This window comes from Cornus florida, unplaced genomic scaffold (genome assembly GCF_030987335.1).
Source record: "Cornus florida cultivar Cherokee Brave unplaced genomic scaffold, ASM3098733v1 CherokeeBrave_3.0.0_Hap2_Chr11, whole genome shotgun sequence".
Classification (NCBI taxonomy): domain Eukaryota; kingdom Viridiplantae; phylum Streptophyta; class Magnoliopsida; order Cornales; family Cornaceae; genus Cornus; species Cornus florida.
Genome location: NW_026775581.1, coordinates 93,567,175 through 93,589,101, shown reverse-complemented (window position 1 = coordinate 93,589,101; position 21,927 = coordinate 93,567,175). Strand labels below are relative to the sequence as shown.

The 21,927-nt window shown below is 32.8% G+C and overlaps 1 protein-coding gene across 2 annotated transcripts; it reads right to left on the bottom strand.

The window, feature by feature from the left end:
* Positions 1-3,227: 3,227 nt before the first annotated feature.
* LOC132286983 (homeobox protein BEL1 homolog) lies at positions 3,228-7,767 on the bottom strand. 2 transcript variants are annotated; one of them, XM_059789432.1, is made up of 5 exons: positions 7,337-7,767; positions 6,240-7,256; positions 5,252-5,634; positions 4,525-4,585; positions 3,228-4,305 (listed from the first exon to the last, which is right to left on the bottom strand). In XM_059789432.1, the coding sequence occupies exons 2-5, from the start codon at positions 7,104-7,106 to the stop codon at positions 3,622-3,624; spliced, it is 1,995 nt and encodes a 664-aa protein (XP_059645415.1). In that variant the 5' UTR covers positions 7,107-7,256; positions 7,337-7,767; the 3' UTR covers positions 3,228-3,621. The 2 variants fall into 2 exon arrangements, with proteins under 2 accessions (XP_059645415.1, XP_059645416.1); XM_059789433.1 differs by having other exon boundaries at positions 7,417-7,767.
* Positions 7,768-21,927: the final 14,160 nt, after the last annotated feature.

Genomic DNA, 21,927 nt, shown 5'->3' with positions numbered 1-21,927 from the left:
CCATAGAGGGACAAAAAAGGAAGAGACATATTATCATATTTTTCAACTATTGTGAATTTGTGGATTTGTGGAAAAGAAAGCTTATACATGAAATAAATGAATCTTTATTTTAATGTAATTATGCTTTCTTAAACTTTCCCTTCCTAATTCTACTTTTCCCATTTAGCAATCTTATTATTCTTATTAATCTCTTTCCCTATACATCTTTCCATTTATCTCTCTCTATATCTACTTCCTTTCCCCTATTCTATTTTCACAATTGTTACTATTCATTCACTATTAAAAGTCCTTTTAATGAAGGCAAATTGAATTCTCGGAGTAGTTTATATTATCTTTCTCCTATAATTGCCTGTTAGTTATTTTTTAAAACAGACTACAATTAACTACACACATTTGAACCACATTGTTGGTTTTGGCACGCCCACACTACCAAATTTCTAAATCAATTTTAGCTAACCGATTTTAAAGTCAACACTCATATAATAAACGAGTTATCTAAACACTTGTGAATATAAATTCATGTAAGTTGGTATAAGTTAGTGAACATGTTTATATAAATCCATGAACATATACGTTCATTAATAAAATTGTGTAAGTTTGTATAAGTTCGTGAATTAGGTTTAGCAAAATTCAACATGAGTTTAAATTGAGTTCAAATGGTTCTTCTTATTATACAAGCTTAGTCATAGTTTTTTCAAAATAATGAAGAGTTGAGTCCGAACTTGTGTTTTTTGAACTTGTCAGATTTAAGCTCAATCCTACCATTAGTTTCATCATATAAGTTTTTTAAAATGCCAAATTTGACCTTTAATGAATGAAACTGAATAATTCTTGTAAAATGATAAATTAATCCATATAATAATATTAATATATATAACTTTTCAAAAATAGCAATAACGAGGATAATATAGTAATTGTACATTACAAGTCATTTTCGGTTAACCCTCTTAATTGTTGTTGGAATGATTTCCTCAATTCCATGGTGATCGATTACTCCAAACCTTAAATAATTAAATAACTAATGTTGTGTTGGGTAAAAAAGAAAGAAGAGGTGTGGAGAGAAAATAAAAAGAAAAGAATAACTTTCTTTGTTCGGCAAAGATACAAGGAAAGAAAAATAATTATTCCTCCTATACAAATTTTTATCCACCTAAAAATGGGATGAAGAAAGGAAGAAAGACAAGTATACTGTTATAAAAATTTAAAATTAAATACCATCCTAAAGTATACAAGTTTTAAATTACAATATTATCCTTTATAAATTACAATATTATAAATATTATTTGATATAATGATTAAAATAATTACAACTAGCATAATAAATTATGAGTTTATTCTTTTCTCAATTATCCAACCTAACAAAAAGAAGAAATATACAATCTTTTTCTCAAAAATGTCTCATCCATCCTTTATTTTCTCCCTTCCATTTAATTTTTTTTTTTTTTTTTCTTACCGAACAAAGCATAAAGAATAGTTATGCTTTGGTTATTTGATTGTAAAAATGATTGAAGTAACCAATGGCCAATAGCTTAACGGAACCAAGCTCGTGGGCCGGGACCAATAGATCTCCTAAGCAATCCTAAAAGACAATTTTCATATTGCAATTGCCAATATGATTTGTATTTGTAAAGGCATAACTAATATTTTTATAGAAATAGGTATCTTTGTAGCTCATCAACAAAAAAGAGTAAGAGTTTTGACAATGGAATGATTAATAGAATTGAACTCATTTTCTCCGAAAACAATCCTCTGAAACTACCTAATGGATCGAAGTGTAAGAATTCATTTTTCATTTTTTTTTTTGAAAGGTAAATACCGTATGAGTAAGGCTGCCCTAGTCTTTCATCCAAGTTGAACCAGTGTAAAACTACCCATTTTCTTCAAAAATCCGTTCTCTACTTTGATTTCAAACACATGGTATATCAAGAGGCTAATAATACTGTGCTAGGTCGATGCATATGAAAGGAGTTCAAGACAAAACACAGAGTCATCACAAATTATGAAAGATCATTACCCAATGTTGATCACGGTCGTAATGCTGGTAAAAAAGGACGGAAGACTTATAATTATCTCACCTTTGCTAATTTAAATTCGATCTATAGTCCCATTTTATTTCTTCTTCCATGATGCACGTACTGTTATTGGGTTGATAGATTGACGGGAGTCACGGGACTAATGGATTTTTTTCAATACATGTTCTTTCTGAAAACAAAAGGAAACAAAAATTCTAAGATTGGCTCATTCATCACACTTCATGCAAAAAATTTCCATGACATAGCAATCCAATAATACATTAATCATTATTCATGTCTCTTTTGGTACTATATATTGGTACACTCAATGTCCTTCCTTGTATGTTTATTGAACCAAACTGAGCCTTAATTGACCATGCTTATATATAGTTGTACCAATTTAAAATATATTTGAAATGATCTGTAAATGCTTCAAGTAATTAAAATTGTTTCACCTATTTTGCTTATCTTGACCAAGGTAAGCAGAAAAGGACTGATAAGATTTACATGCATATATATATATGATAACAATATAGGGGTGTGTTTGTGTGTGTAAATAACCCGAAATTAATAGTGCATTATTAAGAAGTTTCTGATCTTGTAGGGACCGTGTCTGCAATGGAGAAGTAACATTGCCTGCATATTCAATTTAGGCGGGCAATAGCACTTTCATGGTATAAACGGCATCACAATATATATCTATCACCTACCGTTCGAAAAAAATATATATATATAGCTATCACCTTCTATACTTGTAATCTTTAAAAAGGCAGTTAAATGAAAGCATCTTCCAACCAGCAAAAAGTGGTGGCTATCATAAACAATCCCACACTTGACACAAATGAAAAAGCTATCAATTCTTTCGAGCACGAAATATTATCTTTTGGAAAATGGTTAAGGGACCACAACTATATATATATATATATATATATATATATATATATATATTTATCATAATAATTTTGTAATATCTAAACCAAGAGTCTTAATCAATATTCTAGCTCCAAAAATGTGGACCCTAACCAATTTTCCAGCTTAATTTAATTGTCGCCGTGAGAAAAAAGAAGAAGAAGAAGAAGAAAAAAAAATCTTCATGTGCCCCAACAACAAACGGAACTTTGCTTCAAACTACAGCCACAAAATGATGTAATCAGTTAGCTTGGGCTATCAAAAGATCTCCAATATTGTGTATGTGTGTGTATTGAGATTTGAGAGGGAGAGAACCTTGCCAATTAATATAATATGTTAATTTGTTCAGTTACATATATAATCTACCCAAAAGAGGAAAGAAATATCTGTATATACTAATTTCAGCATTAACCACTGGCATTTCCAATAGTCCAGCCTAATTGTGATCAAAATGATCTTCCAATTAAGCAACAAAAACATGTAAAATAACTAGCTAGCCATGGAAGTGTGGAGTGTATTTTCAGTGTATCTAACCCCCCAATTAGGTATAGCTTTATATATATATATATATATATATGTATCAAGTATTTTTATCTATATCGATCCCATGTAGTTATCTGCCATCATTTGACAAGTACGTACTCCGGCAAACATCACCGGCCAGCTGATCATCGCTCAATTGATCTTTCTGCTTTTATTTCTATCCGGCCAAGTCGTGAAGCAATTGTGCACCCATCAAGTTCCTATAAGGCAAATTCTGTCCCTCCGCGTCCAAAAGCGAATACTGAACTGGCTGGCAATCTTCAATGTGGTCTCTATTGTAGAATAGAGAATTCTGTGATGTGGGTGAAAATGCCAAGCTCACCCCATTATTCCCACCATTATGCTGTTGCAAACCCAATGTCAAAGTGGAGCCACCAATGTTACTACCCGCGCCACCAAAATTACGATGCTCATTTTCGTTATTACCATAAGAAACAGCCCCGGCTGAGCGATGACTGTATGAGGAGAAGTCCAATTCCATGGCACCAAACGTGCCCGTGACACTGCCAAATTGCTGGTGGTGCAAGTTGTGAGGCTGCTGATTTTGAGGGCTCTTACTACTATTTTTAGTACCGTCGTTTTTCTCTTGGTTGTTGATGATGGAAGAGAGGCACTCTGAATCTATTCCAACGAGCTGGTCAGATTTCAATTTCAGATCTTGATCAGGATGCTGTGTCCGAGGACTTTGCTTTGGACCATAATTGTCAAGCATGGCTGTAATTAGTCCATCCGAGGACGAGGCCATGTTGCTGTCTAATTGCTCCTTTGTCTCTTCTAAGTACATCTCTTCCACCATCGGCTTCCATAGCCTCACTCTTGCGTTAATGAACCAATTAGATACCTGAACAAGCACATACATAAAAAAATAAAAAAATAAAATAAAAATAAAATAAAAAAAAACATATGCATTTTAAATAAATAAAAGCATGTATTAAAAACAAAGTGACCATAAAATATAAATACATTTAAACTGTGGATTCTAGGAAGATTTATATGCCCCATTGAGAATATAAACATATTCATGGTGAATTAAAATAGTTACAGATAGATGATGACATGCCTGGCTTCTTGAGAGACCAGTTTGTCTGGCTAATATATGTTTATCAACATCACTTGGGTACCTGCCAAGTTTCATGAAGAACACAGTACTACTTAGAATTGAGAGGAGAAAGAGATGGGTCCTATATATGTAACTTGCAACAGAATCAAATCCACACAAATATAGCAGAAAGGTCCAAGCAAATTCAGCAAGGAAAATTCTTACGAAAAAAAAAAAAAAAAAATCAGAAAGGAAAAAGAATATGCTATCTAATTCAAAATAATATGAAAATTATTGGAATCTGAATAATGGTGGACAGAGACTACCAAAGAATTGGCTTGTTTTTTTTTTGCAGACGAATGATTGAGACAGAGGTTACATATATATATATATATATATATATATATATATATATTTTTTGAAAGGTCATAGGTTACATATATATAGCAACTAACAGTACTAAGTTCAGAACTGCAAGTTGTTTTTTTGTTTGGAGAAAACTTTGATATATGCTAGCAAAAAATCAATTCTCTGACAAGTATATACATGAAAAAATGCTATTCGACAAGAAAAAATCAATCCCAATAATAAAAACAAAAGCAAATTAATTAACCAATAAATATTTATAAAATGACATCACGTGAAACCCATATGAATGGCATTACTCATCTATGTACTGGTGTGTGTGTGGGTGTGTGTGATGAGGACTTCATCAGTGTAATAAAACAAAGAAGGGGAAGATATTTACGGGTGGAGGAAGTGCTCGAAGAGCCAAGCTCGAAGCACCGACACAGCTCGCTCGGGTAGGCCACGTTGGGGTCTCCATGGATGACTCTCCATCATGCTCATCTGCTGGAATACCCTATGCTGCCTCAAAGTCTGATCAAGAAGCCTAAGCCTAGGAGTCTCGCCCCGTGTTGTTCCGGGTGCAGCAGTGTCTTTCTCTCCCATGGCCTTCTTGGTGGACTTGATCTGACCCACAATCCCATCTCTCAAACATCTAAAATGCCTTGACATGGCTTTAGAAGCCAAGGCCGAGTACACCATTGCCGCCCCATTTCCCGCCACAGCCTCAAAAGACGAAACTACAGCCTTCATTTGATCTCGATAGTGCCTGTATCTTCTATCCACCTACACCACACACACAAAAAATAAATAAATAAATGGTACATAAGAGAACTATACTTTAAAATTAGGCCATTACGGTTTTCAGAAAATAGTTTAAAAAAATTATTAATCAAATGAATTTTTATTTTATTTTTAAGTTATTTGAAATCAATTCCATTTTCAGAAAACTGAACCAAATAAAATTATAAAAATTAGAAGTTTTTCTGATTGAGGTTTGAGAATTACATAAGAGAATACATAGGAAATTGGAGTGATAGAATGAAAGTACGTACTTAAGAAGGCTACTAGAAAGTAAATGAAAAGGGATTAGAGGTTTCTGAAATTAAATGAAAGTAGCCGAATGGATCATGACCATGTGAACATTAATGGAAAGGCCCTCAGTCGCCCAATTAGCTCAAGATTTCAAGTCTGAGAGAGCCGAATCAACCACCCTTTACCAGTACGTTAGTGCTGTGCTTCAACTATTTCATATCTTTTTATAGGAGATGTATATGTGTGCGTGTATTGTGAGCAATAAAAAGATGAAGTAAAAGAAAATATTGATCTGTGGAATGATATGACATATTGACATAGAATCAAAACACACACAAACACACACATAAACATACCTCTTCTAGCATGGAAAATAGCTTTGATTTTCTCTTCTGCAATTCAAGGAATTCAAGGGTGTTCAAAGGTGACTTTTTAGAAGACGAACCACTTGCATTCTCATCCATCTGCCACTGTGTGGTGCTCTTGTGGGGCTTTATCTTTGGTGGGTCATGACCAGTACTTTGCTGCTTTGTTCCAAGGTTACAGAACTCATTCAGAAGCTCCTGAGCAGGACCCAAGTACTTTGAGTTCCTCATCTGAAACTGACCTAAATTCTGAAGATTTGCAGCTTTTCCCAAAAACCCATCTTGCACCATATGTTGTTGAATATTATTCATGGATGGTGATTTACCAAAGAACCCAATATCTCTAGAGCTTGAAGGCATGAACTTTATGTCATCTTGTTGTCTCAGTTCAAAAGACTGTAACCCAATAGTGGAAGGATTGGTGGAGCTGAGAGAGAGTGAAAGGCCTTGACTTGGCCTTTCATTACCTTCACGAGGAAACACACTACACCTCATAGATGATGAATCAGTATTAGTAGTGGCATGCCAAGCTGTTGACTGATCTGGTGCCACCATTAGGTGGTTGTGGTTCTCTTCACCTCTGAAATCACTACCCTTGTTGAAGTGATCATAAAAATGATTGCTGGTGGACTCAACGTCCACTGTCATCGAAGACGAAGGCTTGCCGGAGAACCCTTGCTGCAGATTATTCTTCGGTGGAAACCCTATCATCTCCATGCTTGTGGCCAAGTTGTAGATCTCTGATGGGTTGGACTGATCAAAGCTCTGTAACTGTTGGTTCACCGCATGGGTGGTCTGGATATTAGGGTTGCTAGTTGAAGACTCTGAGTAATAATAGCCACTGGATGAAACCACCATGGTCCCTATTTTAATTCTTTCTTTCTTTCTTTCCTTCTGTTTTTTTCTCTTCACCACAACTTTGCCAAACAATCAATTCACAATCTGATGTTGTTTTTCTTGCTCTTTTCTGCTTCTGTAATCTGGTTAGTATTGAAGATTTCCGACTTTCTGCAATTAAAAATCCATCAGAATATCACAAAGCAAAAATCAATCAAATAAAGTTCACATATATTCATAACACATCTTACCTTTTTGTCCAAAAATCTTGTTTGCTTCATTCTTTACACACACACAAAAACACACACACACACAGAGAAAGAGAGAGTACCGATTGTAGGAGAGTGGACTATGTTGGTATGTGAATCTTGATATATGGAGGTGGTGGTGGAGGTGGTTGTAATGGTGGCGGAAGGTGGAGGTGAGAAATGGGCCTCCTTTTGTGGTGCCAGAGACTAGTTATACTCTTAATGAGCCAACATGATATGGTATGCCATGAAAGCCAACCTAGAAAGGAAGATCAGATATCTCCTCAGAAAATTGAAGATCGGATGTCATACAAGTGATGATGACTTCCAAGCTATGATCATCATCATTTCATCTCTTCTCTCTCTCTCTCTTCTTTTTTTCTCTCTCTCCTCGATCTCATATCTCTAGTGGGTCAATGCAGCATGATATAAATACATCCAAAATAGACTTCCTACAAATCAAACCCTACCTCAATTATTTCATACCCCCATCAATTAAAAATTGATTAAAATCAACAAATTTTATTTTAAAATATCTGTCCTAAAATAATAATTAAATTACCTACCAAAAAATACTAGTAATTTGTAAATATGGAGAGTATATTACATGAAACTACACTTGGATAGGACCATGAAATGAAAGAGATTTGCTTCCTTTGCCTGGTAGATATGCTACAAGCCGCCATATGACACGTTTTATGTTTATTTTGCAAGAATTCAAAACCCTCCTAAGTTTAAAAGTTAAAACTTAAAACCCATCACATAAATGACCATATTTTACATGAATATGCATATATAAATATATATAGTTGAGAAAAAAGAAAAAGAAAATACATATATATATATATATATATATATATATATATATATATATATATTATGATATTGGAAAGGACACCAACCCCTGTTTTGCAATCTTAAACTGGAGTTGTTTCCAGGCTTTTTCAGATGGGTTTTACTTTTCAGTTCTTATGCTGTGGTGGGCCTGAAAATTTGATCAAAACCATTCACCATATATAACACAGTTTTTTTTTCTAGAGAGAGAAAGTGAGGAGAGAGACAGAGATAAGAATAGATGCTTGTGTGTTGTGCAAAAATGTTCCCAAAATTAGAGTTTGTGGAGCAGATGAGATGAGGTGGTCCAATACTCCAATACTTCCAACTAATTCTAATTAAACCACCTATTAAAGCACTCCATCCATCCCTTATGCTCTCTCTCTCTCTCTCTCTCTCTCTCTTTATCTATTTCTCTTTCTCTCTCTCCAAAATGGGACCGCATCTTTCCTTTTGTATTTCCCAAATGTGCCAAGTCCAGACACCATCTCAAGAAGTCAGAAACACACACCCATTCACATAGCGGTCGTGTAAAACAAACGCCTAATGCTACCTTGGGCTTAAACACCTCCACAACTTTAATATTTGTCTCTTAAAGTCAGTGGTCCTTCCTATAACAAAGCTTTCTCCGCCGCTTGCCACTCACACTCTCTCTCCCTTTTATATATATATCAACATATATACATGTATATATTTATATATATATTTATTAGATAATGCTGAAGTCATCCCTTTTGGCTTTTCCTGGTCGGTGTTTTTACTATGAAAAATAGACTAGTAAATAAAAATAAATAAAATAAAAAGATTTGAACATCAGTTGGACTAATTAAGTGGCTTCAACAAGAAAACGTTCAATATTGGTGATTTTTCTTGATGCGTAAATAAAAATGTATTTAGAGCATTAAGTATTTTTGTCCAAAATTGTCTTATAATTTCTCGGTTTTATGCGCCCAATATATAAAGTTTATTAAGAATGAGCAAGCCCAATATACACAACTCTCCTATGGAAATTTTTCTGTTATTGGGCATTATAATATTATATATATTCCGGTAAATTAATTGGGTATTATATTGAATGTACATGGAAGGTATGTTGCCATGTTGGTGTGTACTAAGCACCATCCTTACACGTGTATTAAATATATGTTTGTATTGTCCAAATGTGTGAGTGTATGATATATATATATAAAACAAAGTGAATTATATAGCGTACGATCATCCTGTAAAGTTATGAGGGCAAGGTCACCCAGAATGGTCGGGGGATATGACAGTTGTTTCTCAAGTACCGGTTTACATTTTGATGTAGTTTTTGAAACTTGTAACAATGGATTGTATTAATGATAGTACTCATGCTAGCTAGGGTGGTCCATCATTTTTTTATTATATATGGACACCGTAACTTGATTAGGGATAACAATTCGTATTAATAGGTCATATTCATATCTGTGTTAATATAAGGGTATTATACTAAATAGATAAATTCAAACTTAATCTATTTAATAATCGTGTTAAGATTCTCAACACTAACCCAACCCGTTTATTAAATAGGTAAACGCGATAACCCGTTTAATGACCTGTTTATCAAAACAAGACATTTAATATTTAATCAAATATTAAATAATAGAAAAAATTTGTCATAATTAACCCAAATATTCAAAATAAAAAGAAAAATCATAAGACATAGACAAGATTTATGTTGAAATGATTTAACTATTATAGTAATTGGGTTTAGACAGGTAACATATTACATAAATCATTATGGTCATATTCACAATTATAATATATTGAGTCAAATGGGTCATAAACAGATTACGCGGGTTGAATCCCTCAATCATAACCCGACACGGTTAAGTAAACGGGTTAATCGTGTCGACCTTTTTATAACACAATCCGTTTATGCCAAACTCAAACCCTTTTAACTCGTGTCGTATTATCGTGCCGTGTAATAATTTGTCACCCCCAACCTGGGTGCATCAACTTTTCTGATGCTCATTAATCATCGGTTGGATCGATCAATTGAAAGTTGTTGAAACTGATCAAGTCTACAAATCAAGTGGTTCTAATTATGTTAAGCCCAATTAGTTGGTGAACAAATACTATTCACTTGGTCGATGTAAAATAATTTTATGCACATTTAAATTACAATGTTCATTTGTTGAATCCTCCAAATACTTGTTGAATAGCTCCAGTTGCATCTATAAGCTCAACATGCAAGTGATTAGTGAAGGACTCTTTTGTACGGAGTATTACTTTTTAAAAGCGACTCTTTCTCCATTTTGAAAAACAGGAATAATAGTAATTATATGAAAAATATATATATTTTTTCTAGGTATTTTCTAATTAGTAATTTACATTATAAATTCCGAATGAGATGTTTAGAGATATTAGAAAAAAATTTAAGTTTCGTTCTCAAAGTTGTTAGTATTTTCATTTTCCGTTGGTTGAGCTCGAAATTTGTTCATCAATATAAAATGATGTGCTCTCGACATCAATTTACAAATGAAATCATTTTCAAGAATATGATTTTGAAACAAACCAAATGTGTCAAAATTATAGATCAAGGGCGCAGTCGGCAAAAAGAAATAAATTCTTACTGAGAGAGCAGATTTTAGGGTTTCAAATTAAATTGTTAATTAATAAAAATTGATAAAAGAAAATCCAATGCAGGCACTCTCAGAACCACAAAGGTCATTTGCAAATATTAAAGGATTATGTGATTGTTCTTGGTCCTTATTTCATTTTTTACAATCTTCCAGATTACAACCATATTATCTAGAGTCTCAAATGCACATCCTAATATACATGGTCTCTAGTGCATTTCATAAAATATTTTAGTGATATCAATTCCAATTTGATAAAATATTTTATCAGGGGCATGTCAACCATCATTATCAGACATCAATTTTCTTGATATAAGAGCTCCAAATTTTTATTTGTTTATGTAGTTTTTAACTATTTTGAGGTTGCTATAGATCTAATCTGATTCAAGTCTTAGACTCTCAATACTCTCGTTGTGGTCAGGCCACCTTACCTACCCGCAGACGTGACACCGGATCAAGGACTGAATTTGACTCTGATATTAATGAGTGGGCACTACCCATTTACCCAAAAGATCAAACTGTTGGGCAATGTTACATATTTCCCATTTATGCTCAATCACTTTTCTATTCGAATCTAATGTGGGACAAATGACCCCTTGTAACAGTAAACCAATATTTTAGATCAAATTTTTCCTACCACTTCGGTTTGCATTGAATATAGAATATTCATCAGGCAGGTAAGAAAATACCATATATCTTTTAATTAATAATAGATTGTTTTATTTGAATTTGGATTCTCTCGGGCTAAATTTCTCTCCAAGACTTCACAAATCTCAATCTTGTGGTCTAGCTTCAGCCATTTCATTGTGTGGTCAAAATCTATCACTTACAAATTTAGGTCTAACAGAATTCCCAACATGAAATTTGACCTGATGATAATGTAACTCAAGATTGACCGATCGAAATATGAGGAGTGAAAGGATCCTTGTTCAATTCATACTACACACAAACATATCCTCTCTTTTTCTTTGTTTTTTTTCTCTATGGTTTTACTTAAATTAAACTAAAATGATTCAATGTGAATAGTTATTTAATCATTGTCCCCATTGTAGTAATAGTTTGGTACTTTATAATTATATGGCGGCCACATAAATTTTCATGCCTCCTAATTCGTTGTCATCCATATAAAAGCTAGGCCAACATGTATACATTTCTTCATTCCAATGTTTAAATCAATTCTTTCTTTTTCTTTTCTTTTTTTTATCCCAAAAAAACCATTTGACACACATCAGCAACAAAGCATAGAATTTTCATGCTTTCATCAGTAACCTTTAGGTATATTCTTGCTCTTTTTTCCCACCTTTGATGAGTGTGACATTCGCAATTTGGCCAAAGTCTGCTTCATAATACAACATATAGACGGCCCACATTGGAAAATTCTTATTCTGATCTTCCATTTGGTAGGGTCACCTCTTACTTATAGAGAGAGAGAGAGTGGAAATTAAACTGTAATTTATTAAAAATGACTTTCTTTGTTTTCATGGTTGTTAGAACTACCAGTTGTTTTTTGTAACATCAAAATCTTCACCCATTCCTGTTATCTTGAATGAACCTGTCAAGCTCCCATTGAAGGATTTAGAAAAGGAAGTATATATATATATAAATAATCCCAGAAGTCATATTATGGAACCGACGGTCATGATCAATTTGTTAACATGTCATGCATGATACAATTAATACTAGAGAGCAGTTAAGTGACAAAAAGAGACTTTAGCCATTCTTTAAAAATGCCTGTGAAAGTGAAAGAATGGATTTGATATCTCAAACAAGAAGCAACCACAATAAAAGCATGTTTTCTTAGCTAGCTCTTGCAAGTGAATCTTGGAAAGTGATTCCATTTATTTGCATAATTTGTATGGCTAAAAGTTCTTTCTATCTAGGAGATCATAGGGCTGATCATTCACATGGGATTTGGGATAATGTTTTATATAAAATTAACAATTTCCTGGTAGAAACAAAGCATGTTAGGTCCAAATGCATGATTTTTTAATTATGATGGTTGATCATTAGAGATTTTTTAATTTAATTTTTTATAAAAAGAGTCAGTTTATATATTCTTGTTGAACCGACAAAGCCTAGTATATTTGGGTAATCTACAATTAAACCATAGGCTTGGTAACAAAAAAATAAAGTTATGGTTAATGAAATTTTATAGCCCAAAAATATTACATAAAGTACTCAAGGTTAGAAAAAGGTGAAATTGGATTAAACTCAGAGTAAAAAGAGAGAATGAAAATGACATTTGCAATTAATATTCAGAATATATATATATAAAATTGCTTTCAACCATAGTCTCGGCTTTTATAGTTTCGCGGATATGGCTTGATCATCATAAATGGAGTGGCATTGACACCAATCATCAGCCTTGATTATATGAAGAAATTTCATATGTCAAGAATTGACTTTAAAAATAAGTTTATTGTTTCATTTTTATTTTCATTTTCTTTAAAGAAATATCATAACAGGAAAAAATAAAATAAAAATATTAATAAAATAAAGAAAGAAAAGATGAAACTTCAATTTGGATCTAATTAAAAACGACTTACAAATTCTAGATCTGATTTGTGGAACAGAATTGAAGGCTGAAAATAATGCATTGCCATGTTTATAATTAGGGTGATGGCTCCTACTAACCGCTGAAGGGTCCACCACCACCACCAACTCTAATGCGCGCCAATTTACAATTAAGACAAAGGAAGACTCTTAACATATATGGCCAAGAAGGTGGGTTAAGTTTAGGTTGAGATCCTGCCCTAAAATCCAATTACTAAACCTCTAGACTCTAGTGCAACTTATAGCATTAATATAAATAAATAATATATATAATTTTACAAGTTCTCAATATATTCTTTGTGAATATATATATATATATATATTCATAATCTCTATCACAAAAATTTATTGTAAATTCATTTCACCTTCTCAATCCACATAATTTTGTGATTAGAAAGAATACTTCTTAAATTAGGGTCATGTCAAATTTCTTTTGGTTTCGGAAATTGTGTCACCTCATCAAGAGACTTCAGTTCTTATCATTGAATTGAAATGAGAGTCTGATTAAGTATAAATGAATAAGCCTATAATATTATTTAGTAATTTAAATTTTTTAAATAAATAAGTAAACGCTTACCCATTACATCTATTATGGGGCTAATCCCATCTTTCTTGCTTGGCTGTCCGTCGGTGAACTAGGAGTGACTTCACATGATTCACCCAAAAAAAAAAATGGGTGTCTGTTGTAAATGGACCAAAAATGGAACTAACGACCAATTCTTTTTAAGGATTCGAGAAGAAAAAAGAAAAAAATTCTTTCAAGGAAAAGTCATTTTAGACCCAATCCTGTCAATGAATAAAAACAAACCAGGTTGGTGGGACCCACCAACTAGAGGACTAAGGCTGGGTCTCCCACGTGGTCTATGGACTTGACCGCATTTCATCAACTCTTAGATGTTAAATAAATTTTAATGACTCGACAAGTCATTTGTGCAGTTTAATTCAAAATAAAGGATCCGTATCCAACCATCCGGTATGATCAGTAATGCACTGTTATTCCATTATGATATTTGCTGCTTCAACTCTAAATGGACACAGTGATTCCAAGCTTTTAGGGCAGAAAAGTTTTAGTCAGGAAAATGTGTGTGTGACCGAGGGCAATGAAGTCAACACAAATGATGAAAACCCAAAGACAGAAAGCCCTTTGGCCTTTATATAACACACACACACACACACACAAAACACACAATGGTTGCATGTAATTTTTTTTAAAAAAATTCTTTACTAGTGCGTGCACACAACTTTATTATTATTGGGTGGTTTTTCGACAATGTGTTAACTGGACTTGCACGAATGGTAGCTAAATAAAATAATCCCACATTAGTTGCCAATCATGTACAACAAGTTTCTTATAAACTTTTCTAGTATTGTCATTGGATGATTACGAATAAGTTTCAATATAACAGACAAAATCTGATTTTCCTTCTATATTTTACTTCTACATTATCTTAATTTCAATTACATAACCTGATTGATCAAATAGGACATTGGCTTTTTAAAGTGGAATTAGCAAAAGGTAAATAAGTAAAACAAACCACCCTCCATTGTCACCCAAATTCTATCTTAAACAGTATGGAGAGATGATCAGGATAACCTCACGCACCAAGTTAAGTCCATAATAAAGTCATAAATATTATCTGAATTTTTCAATGAGTCAAAGCATAAAAGTTACTATTTCTATTTTTGTTAATCAATTAGAAATTGTAACTATTACTAGTACTATAACTTATACATCACATCTGACAGTTGGGTTATATGTTTTTTTATTCGGTAAATATATCAAATTTATGGAATTTTGATGCTTCGCGCCACTAGTAAATGTCTGTGTCTTTGTTTAAGGTATTTGTTGTAATAGCGTTTTGAAAAAAATCGAACGAACGTATGAGAATAATGTTTTGCTGTGAAAATATCGACAACAGAAAATATGCACAGTTATAATTTTTGGTCATGAACAATTGCCAAAATAAGAAAAAAACATATTTTTAGTATTTTGGTTTTGGGCTACTGTTCACGAAGTGTTTTAATATTGTGTAAAATAAAATAAGACTACACCAAATATATTTTTATTGCCAAAATTGACATTATAACAATCTAAAAATAAAAATAACAAAAACAAAATGCATATCAAACGGCCCTATGGGTCACTGAGACATCCAATTAAATAATTATGTATTTTTATAATAACTCTTAATCATTATCAATTATAGAAAAAATATTTTACTTATTTAAGACATTTCAAAAAAAAAAATTAAAAAAAAATAATAATTCATTAATTAAAGGAAAAAATTAATTAATTTTGGATGCACATGCAAAAAAATACAAATAATTTAATTAGTAATACATAATTTTATAAAATAAAAAAAAAAAAAGCAATTTACAGATGAAATAAACTCTCCTTTTCAAAGAAGTCTGTGTAATTAAGTAAAGAAGAAGAGAGATAACTAATATGGATATAATAGGAAAGTAACATATAAAGTGCACAACTTTTACGACAAAGTGAATTTTCCTATATTTTTTGCATGAAAAATTTGGAAGAAAATTTTCAAATGTGGGAATCCTACTTTTTTCCAAAACTTTTCTTCAAAACTTTCATTTTCCCTCTAACCAAATTTTCAAAAAATTTAAATATATATATATATATTTTTCTTTTTTGGTTACTTGACGCTAACTAACCCTTAAGCAATGAAAGAGAGAGAGAGAGAGAGCAATGTAAGACCATGTCATACCCAAATTTTTCTGTAGGAGCAAGTCTATTGGAGTTGAATTGGTAACAATTTAATTTATATTGCAAGCAATGTTATATTGCCCGCATTGCCACAACAACGAAAGGAAAAAAAAAAAATTGTGTTGGATTCACCGTCTCACATTTCTTATCTCTTGATTGGTGCTCCTATTTGACTTTTCCAATATATTTGATGATCATATGAAAATAAAGTTGTCTGTCGTACAGAAACCTTTTAAGCTTCCTTTTCTTTTTTTTCACTTTTCTTCTACCGGTGTCTATGCGATTCTTGATCTACTCTGATACGTAAAAGTGTACTTACTTTTCAGTGCAATTAAATAGAGAATAAGACAACTATACAAAGTATTGTATTTTTGATTTAATAATGTTGAGCGTCTTTAACATAATATTGTATTTAATATATATATAGAGAGAGAGAGTATTTTAAGCAATTTTCTAAGTGCCCTATAGTTTCATTTGTTGTTGGGAAAGTTATCCTAATTTGCTATGTTCCATTGTAGTCGTTGGTCCAGTCCAACTCACTGATTTAAATTATAGGCCCAAATCCTTCATATGCACACCTCTCTTTGTTAGGCATTGGTAGTTTCAAGACTCCTAGAAAATCTAATAATCCACCTGGTCACATATGTACCGAATTATTATTGAAAAGTTCTATAAGAGTGGTCTTTTTAAGAGATTTGAACTTCTAGTTTACAAGATGTGAGTTGAGTTGAGTGTGATAGGTTCATTTTCTGTACATAAAAATCAATTTTTTTTTAATTGACAAATTAGTCAATAATTCAAAATCATATGCATTAGAGTTAACACGAGTGATTGAGCAACTTTATGCAACAAAAATAATGTTAAACATTTAAAAGACTATATTTTTCTTACCTTTACCATATTGTATACAGAAAATTAATATTGTTTGTAAGTGTCGTGTTGTATCAATGTTGTTCCATTGTTGAAGCCTTTTACGCACTCTCCTCCCCTCTAATCACTAACTCTTAACATTTTTATCTTAAAAAACCAAAAAAATAAGTATTTGGCATGAAATTTGCATATAATACTGAACAAGTCGGACGTACCTTTAGACATATTGGTCCCCTGCTGTATTCTGCCACCATTAAACCCTAAGGACCTAAACATTGTTAAAAGGAACAAAAATAAAAATAACAACTCCATTTCAAAAGAATCCATTACAAACTTCACAAGATTTACAACTTGTCAAAACACCATGGCCCTTTCTCCCTTTACACCACACATCCATTCCCACCTTGTAGTTTTCTAAGCCACACACACACACACACAGTCGCACATACATAAGCACTTAATTTCAAGATATTTGAAGTGTTCTGTTTTCTCTTCCCTCACACCCCACCCCACCCCACCCCACCCACAAAATAAATAAACATGAAAAAGAAAGAGGAATGCCGTACTTTGAAATTATAAGGCAGCTTTAATGCAGTAAGAGCATTTGCTTCTTTTGAATTGAAATTGAAGAAACTAGACTACAATGTCACGTGTCATCAAGAGCTTTTTGGAGTGTTAGACTTTAATTCCTCATTAATATAACTTCTAACAATTCTTATCTTAAAAAAAATAATAATAATAATAAAAAGATATATTTGAAATTTTACTTCTATTTTATGTGCATTTGGTGATCTATATTACTATATAAAAATAAAGTTGTCATTGTACCGTTATACCTTTTCAGCTTCTTTATGATTTTTTCACTCTCTGATTTTTTTCTCTTTTCTTTTATTCGAATACGTAAAAGTATACCTACTTTTCAGTGTAATTGAATTAAGAATAAGACAAGGACGTAAAAGTATTGTGTTTCCAATTTAGTAGTGTTAAGAGTCTTGGGGGCGTCCTTAACTTAGTGTGTTTTGCATCCTTGATTGAAAAATGTACAAAATCATGAATCTATTTAGGAGTGTTGCTGCAGATTGTGGCCTATCCAGTTCTTTAGGCTAATCCCGTCTTTCTTGCTTGGCTGTGCGTTGATGAACCTGGAGTGACTTCACATGATTCACCCAAACAAATGGGTGTCTTTTTGTGCAGTATATGTACCAAAAATGCAACTATCTTTTTACCTTGAGCAATTCTTTTTAAGGACCCGAAAAGAAAAAAAGAAAAAAACTCATTTAAGGAAAAGTCTTTTTAGGCCTAATCCAAAAAAAACCAGGTTGGTGGGACCCACCAACTAGAGGGGACTGAGGCTGGGTCTCCGCATGGTCTATTGGCTTTAGCCGTGGTCCACCACCTAGTTTGTGTCCGTTGGACTTGGCCGCATACCGTCGATTCTTCTACGTCAAATAAATTTTAATGATATTATTAACACTCGAATTCAAAATAAAATATCGGTATCCAACTATTCAGTATGATCAGTAATTCACTGTTATTCCAGTATGATTTCTACTGCAACTCTAAATGAACAACAATGATTCCAAGCTTTTACGGTGGAGAAAACTAGAAGTTTTAGTGATCTGTAATATACATGAGATTGTGTGACTGTAGGCAATGAAGTCGAAACAAATGATAAAAACCTAAAGAAAGAAGCCTTTGACCTTAATATAGCATACACAAACATACGTATCATTCAAGTCAGGAGTGATTCGAAAACGAAATATCAAGAATTTATTTCTTGAATTTATGCTAAAACCGTTGTGCTCCTGGGGACACGTGTGAGGTCTATCACTTCACATTTCTTATGTTACCGAAGAGACATTTTGGACCCTTATTATTTAAATAAACTAGAAATATATTTTATACTAAGATGTCAAGGTGGCTGGGGATATTATATGTGAATGGGTATGACTTTTATATGCTATGTTACAATCATTAGTAGTTCTATACCATATTCTATTCCTCTAAGTAATGGACCAATTTGTCAGAGGCTATCTTAGGATAATCAAATAACCATGTTTAATTGAGTGATCATACAAGAAGTTGACCCCGGAAAAATCAAAATGAAATGTCAAGTACTCTCTTAATACCAAATTAAACAGAACTAATATTTGGCAATGAAATTTGCATACTACATATAAAAAATAATAATAATTAAAAAAGAAAAGAAAAGAATTTATTTGTCCAACAATATTTATCAAGTCCCAACCCTAAGAACCCAAACATTGTTAGAAGGAACAAAAAATCAGAACTCCAAATTTCAAAGGAATCCATCCCAACTTGCCAAAACACCATGGCCCTCTCTCCCTTTATACCACACATCCTTTCCCACCTTGTAGTTTTCTGACCCACAATCACAAAACTAAACCACACACACAAAACAAATAAATATATAAAAATGAACAATAAAGAATTATGTTTTTAGCAAATCAACCAGGCTTGCAAAATCTAATCAAGCAATGAATTACAGAATCGTGGATTATGTTGGGTTTTGTTCCTTTACAATAATAATTCCTGAAATATTGAATTTGGTCTTCTTTTATGCTATTTTTGGTAGCTCCAATTCCAAGTTTTGAATTTAAAATTTGAGGAAATTTATTTAAAGCAACATTAAAATTGGTTTTTTTTTTTTTTTGGGGTCATGAAATCACATCTCTCTATATCAAATTTTTACGTCTAAATTAAATTTGTTTCTTTTGAATTGACATTGAAGATACTAAAGGCTATAGACACTACAACGTCATGAGTCTTCAAGCAGTTCTTTAGAGCGGAGAAACTTGTGAAAATCTATTACTACTAAATCTATATAATATGCAAAGGGGCATTTTAATCAAGTTTAAATGGTATTTTTTGAAATTTTACTTATTTGTTAAATGGTATTTTTTGAAATTTTACTTATTTGACATGCATAATTTTTAAAAAACAATAGGAAGAAAGTCACACAATTTTTAATTTTAGAGGATCGTTTTGCACCAAAAATTATACTCTTTAGGAGTGTTATTAGTTTACCTATATGGCAAAATTTAAATTAAATACTTGTATATTTAAATCATGGTTATTATAAATCACACGACACACATAAATTATAATTAATTATTTATGTTTTAATTTTTAAATAAAATTTTGGGCCGGCCCACGAGCTAACTGACTTGGTCCATGGGCCTAAATCACAAAGTCAGACCCCACACCTAATAACGAACCATGCAAGCCCAGCCCTCTTTACAGCATGTTCGATCATGCATCCAAGGTGTTCGACGAAATGCCGGACCACGGGCATGAGTTAATTATGGGTTACACAAACACAAAAGATAGCAATGTGGTATTTCAAGCTTCATTCAGCATAAGAATCCTACTAGAGAGTTCAGTTAGACATGCATCAAACAAGAAAACAAATCATACAACAACAGGAAAGAAACTGGTTTGGTCTTCCCCAATAGGAAAGAGAGCAAATAGAGGGACCTTTATCTGCTCTCTTTCCTGTGTCCCTCTATCTGCTCTCTTTCCTGTTGGGGAAGACCAAACCAGTTTCTTTCCTGTTGTTGTATGATACCTCTATCTGCTCTATTTCCTGTTGGGGAAGACCAAACCAGTTTCTTTCCTGTTGTTGTATGATTCACTCTATCTGCTCTCTTTCTGAAGGCTGTTCTTGCCCTAGCTCGATCTTCTTCTTCCGTCCTCTCTCTCAAACTGGTTTGGTCTTCCCCAATATCGATCGCTTTCTTTTCAATTAGAGATTGTAATTTTTGAAGCACATTTCTTGTTAGAGCTTCTTGTTGGAGCTTCGGTTACGGAATACAACAACGCGTTGGAAGCGAGCGACGTTGAGCTTTGTAGATCGCAGGAGGATCTGAATTTGCGATCGAAGGCATCTGGTGTCATAGCCCTAGATTTTCTCTTTCTCAAGGTGGGTATCAACATGGAGGTCTTGAAGAGCCCCCAACAACAGCAGCCGGAAACGATCTTTCCTAATATCCTTTGCTCTCCTATCGACGAGTCCTCTAACACTCTCAGTCGTCTTCAACATCAATCCCACCGCAGGTAATTTTCACTCCTCAATTCCCTTATTTCCCAATTAATGAACCCTAACTGCTTATACATTCACTATATACAGCCATACACACATATAATTAATATGAATGGTTCAGACGCACAAAACTTGAGTGTTTGCTTTATTGTTCACGGCTTACCTTTGTCTTTCTTGACATTCATTAATTTAATTTTCTTGCTGGAAAGTCCTTTTTTGTGGGTTTTGTTGATTGATCTTAGTAGTATATAATTTGCAGTTTATTGGCTTCTTCTTCGTCTAATTGGGTGAACATCTAATTCAATTCAATTGAGAGGCAGCAAAGTCAGTCCATCAATGGTGGACAAAGATTCTTCTTCGTCTTCCTTGTTTTTGTGGTCCAAGCCTGAACAACTTGCGATCACCTGGCTTCTTTGTCTTCTGATCTCACCCACTTTCCCACCCTAGACACTCCCTACAACAGGTCCGTCATCTTCTCATAACAAACCCTACTTTTTCATTTCTGAATATTCTTTCTTATGGCTCTGGAAATATTCTAATTTTGCATTAACCTAAATGATACTGATGAGTTTTAACCTCTTTTTTTTTTTTTAAATGATACTGATGAGTTTTAACCTCTTTTTTATTTTTATTTTTTATTTAAAAAAAAAATCATAAGAAACTAAATTTAGTATTATTATAAATTATTGGCCTGAGTTGTATCCATCTTCTTTTGGAACTAAATTTCCAAAAAGTTTTATTGGGCAAGAAAACAGAAATGCACTGGTTTTTTTGGTAAGCAATTGTTATAAAATGCAACACTTGTGTACTGTGTAATTAAGAAAATCTATAATCACCAGCATTACTGATCCACTTGAGCAGCCAAAAATATTGTTAATTCAATGTATTTGTAAATTTTGCACTACCTCAAAATGTTTAGTTGAACACGTAAAGTGCCAGTACTTTATAT

What these genes read in the sequence shown, in the direction of transcription:
- LOC132286983 (XM_059789432.1), bottom strand. Translation starts at nt 7,106, where the DNA reads ATGGTGGTTTCATCCAGTGGCTATTATTACTCAGAGTCTTCAACTAGC. An exon ending in TTCGAGCACTTCCTCCACCC is followed by an intron (nt 4,586 to 5,251) that starts GTAAATATCTTC and finishes GAAACTTGGCAG; the next exon opens with GTACCCAAGTGATGTTGATA. An exon ending in CTGGTCTCTCAAGAAGCCAG is followed by an intron (nt 4,306 to 4,524) that starts GCATGTCATCAT and finishes GTGCTTGTTCAG; the next exon opens with GTATCTAATTGGTTCATTAA.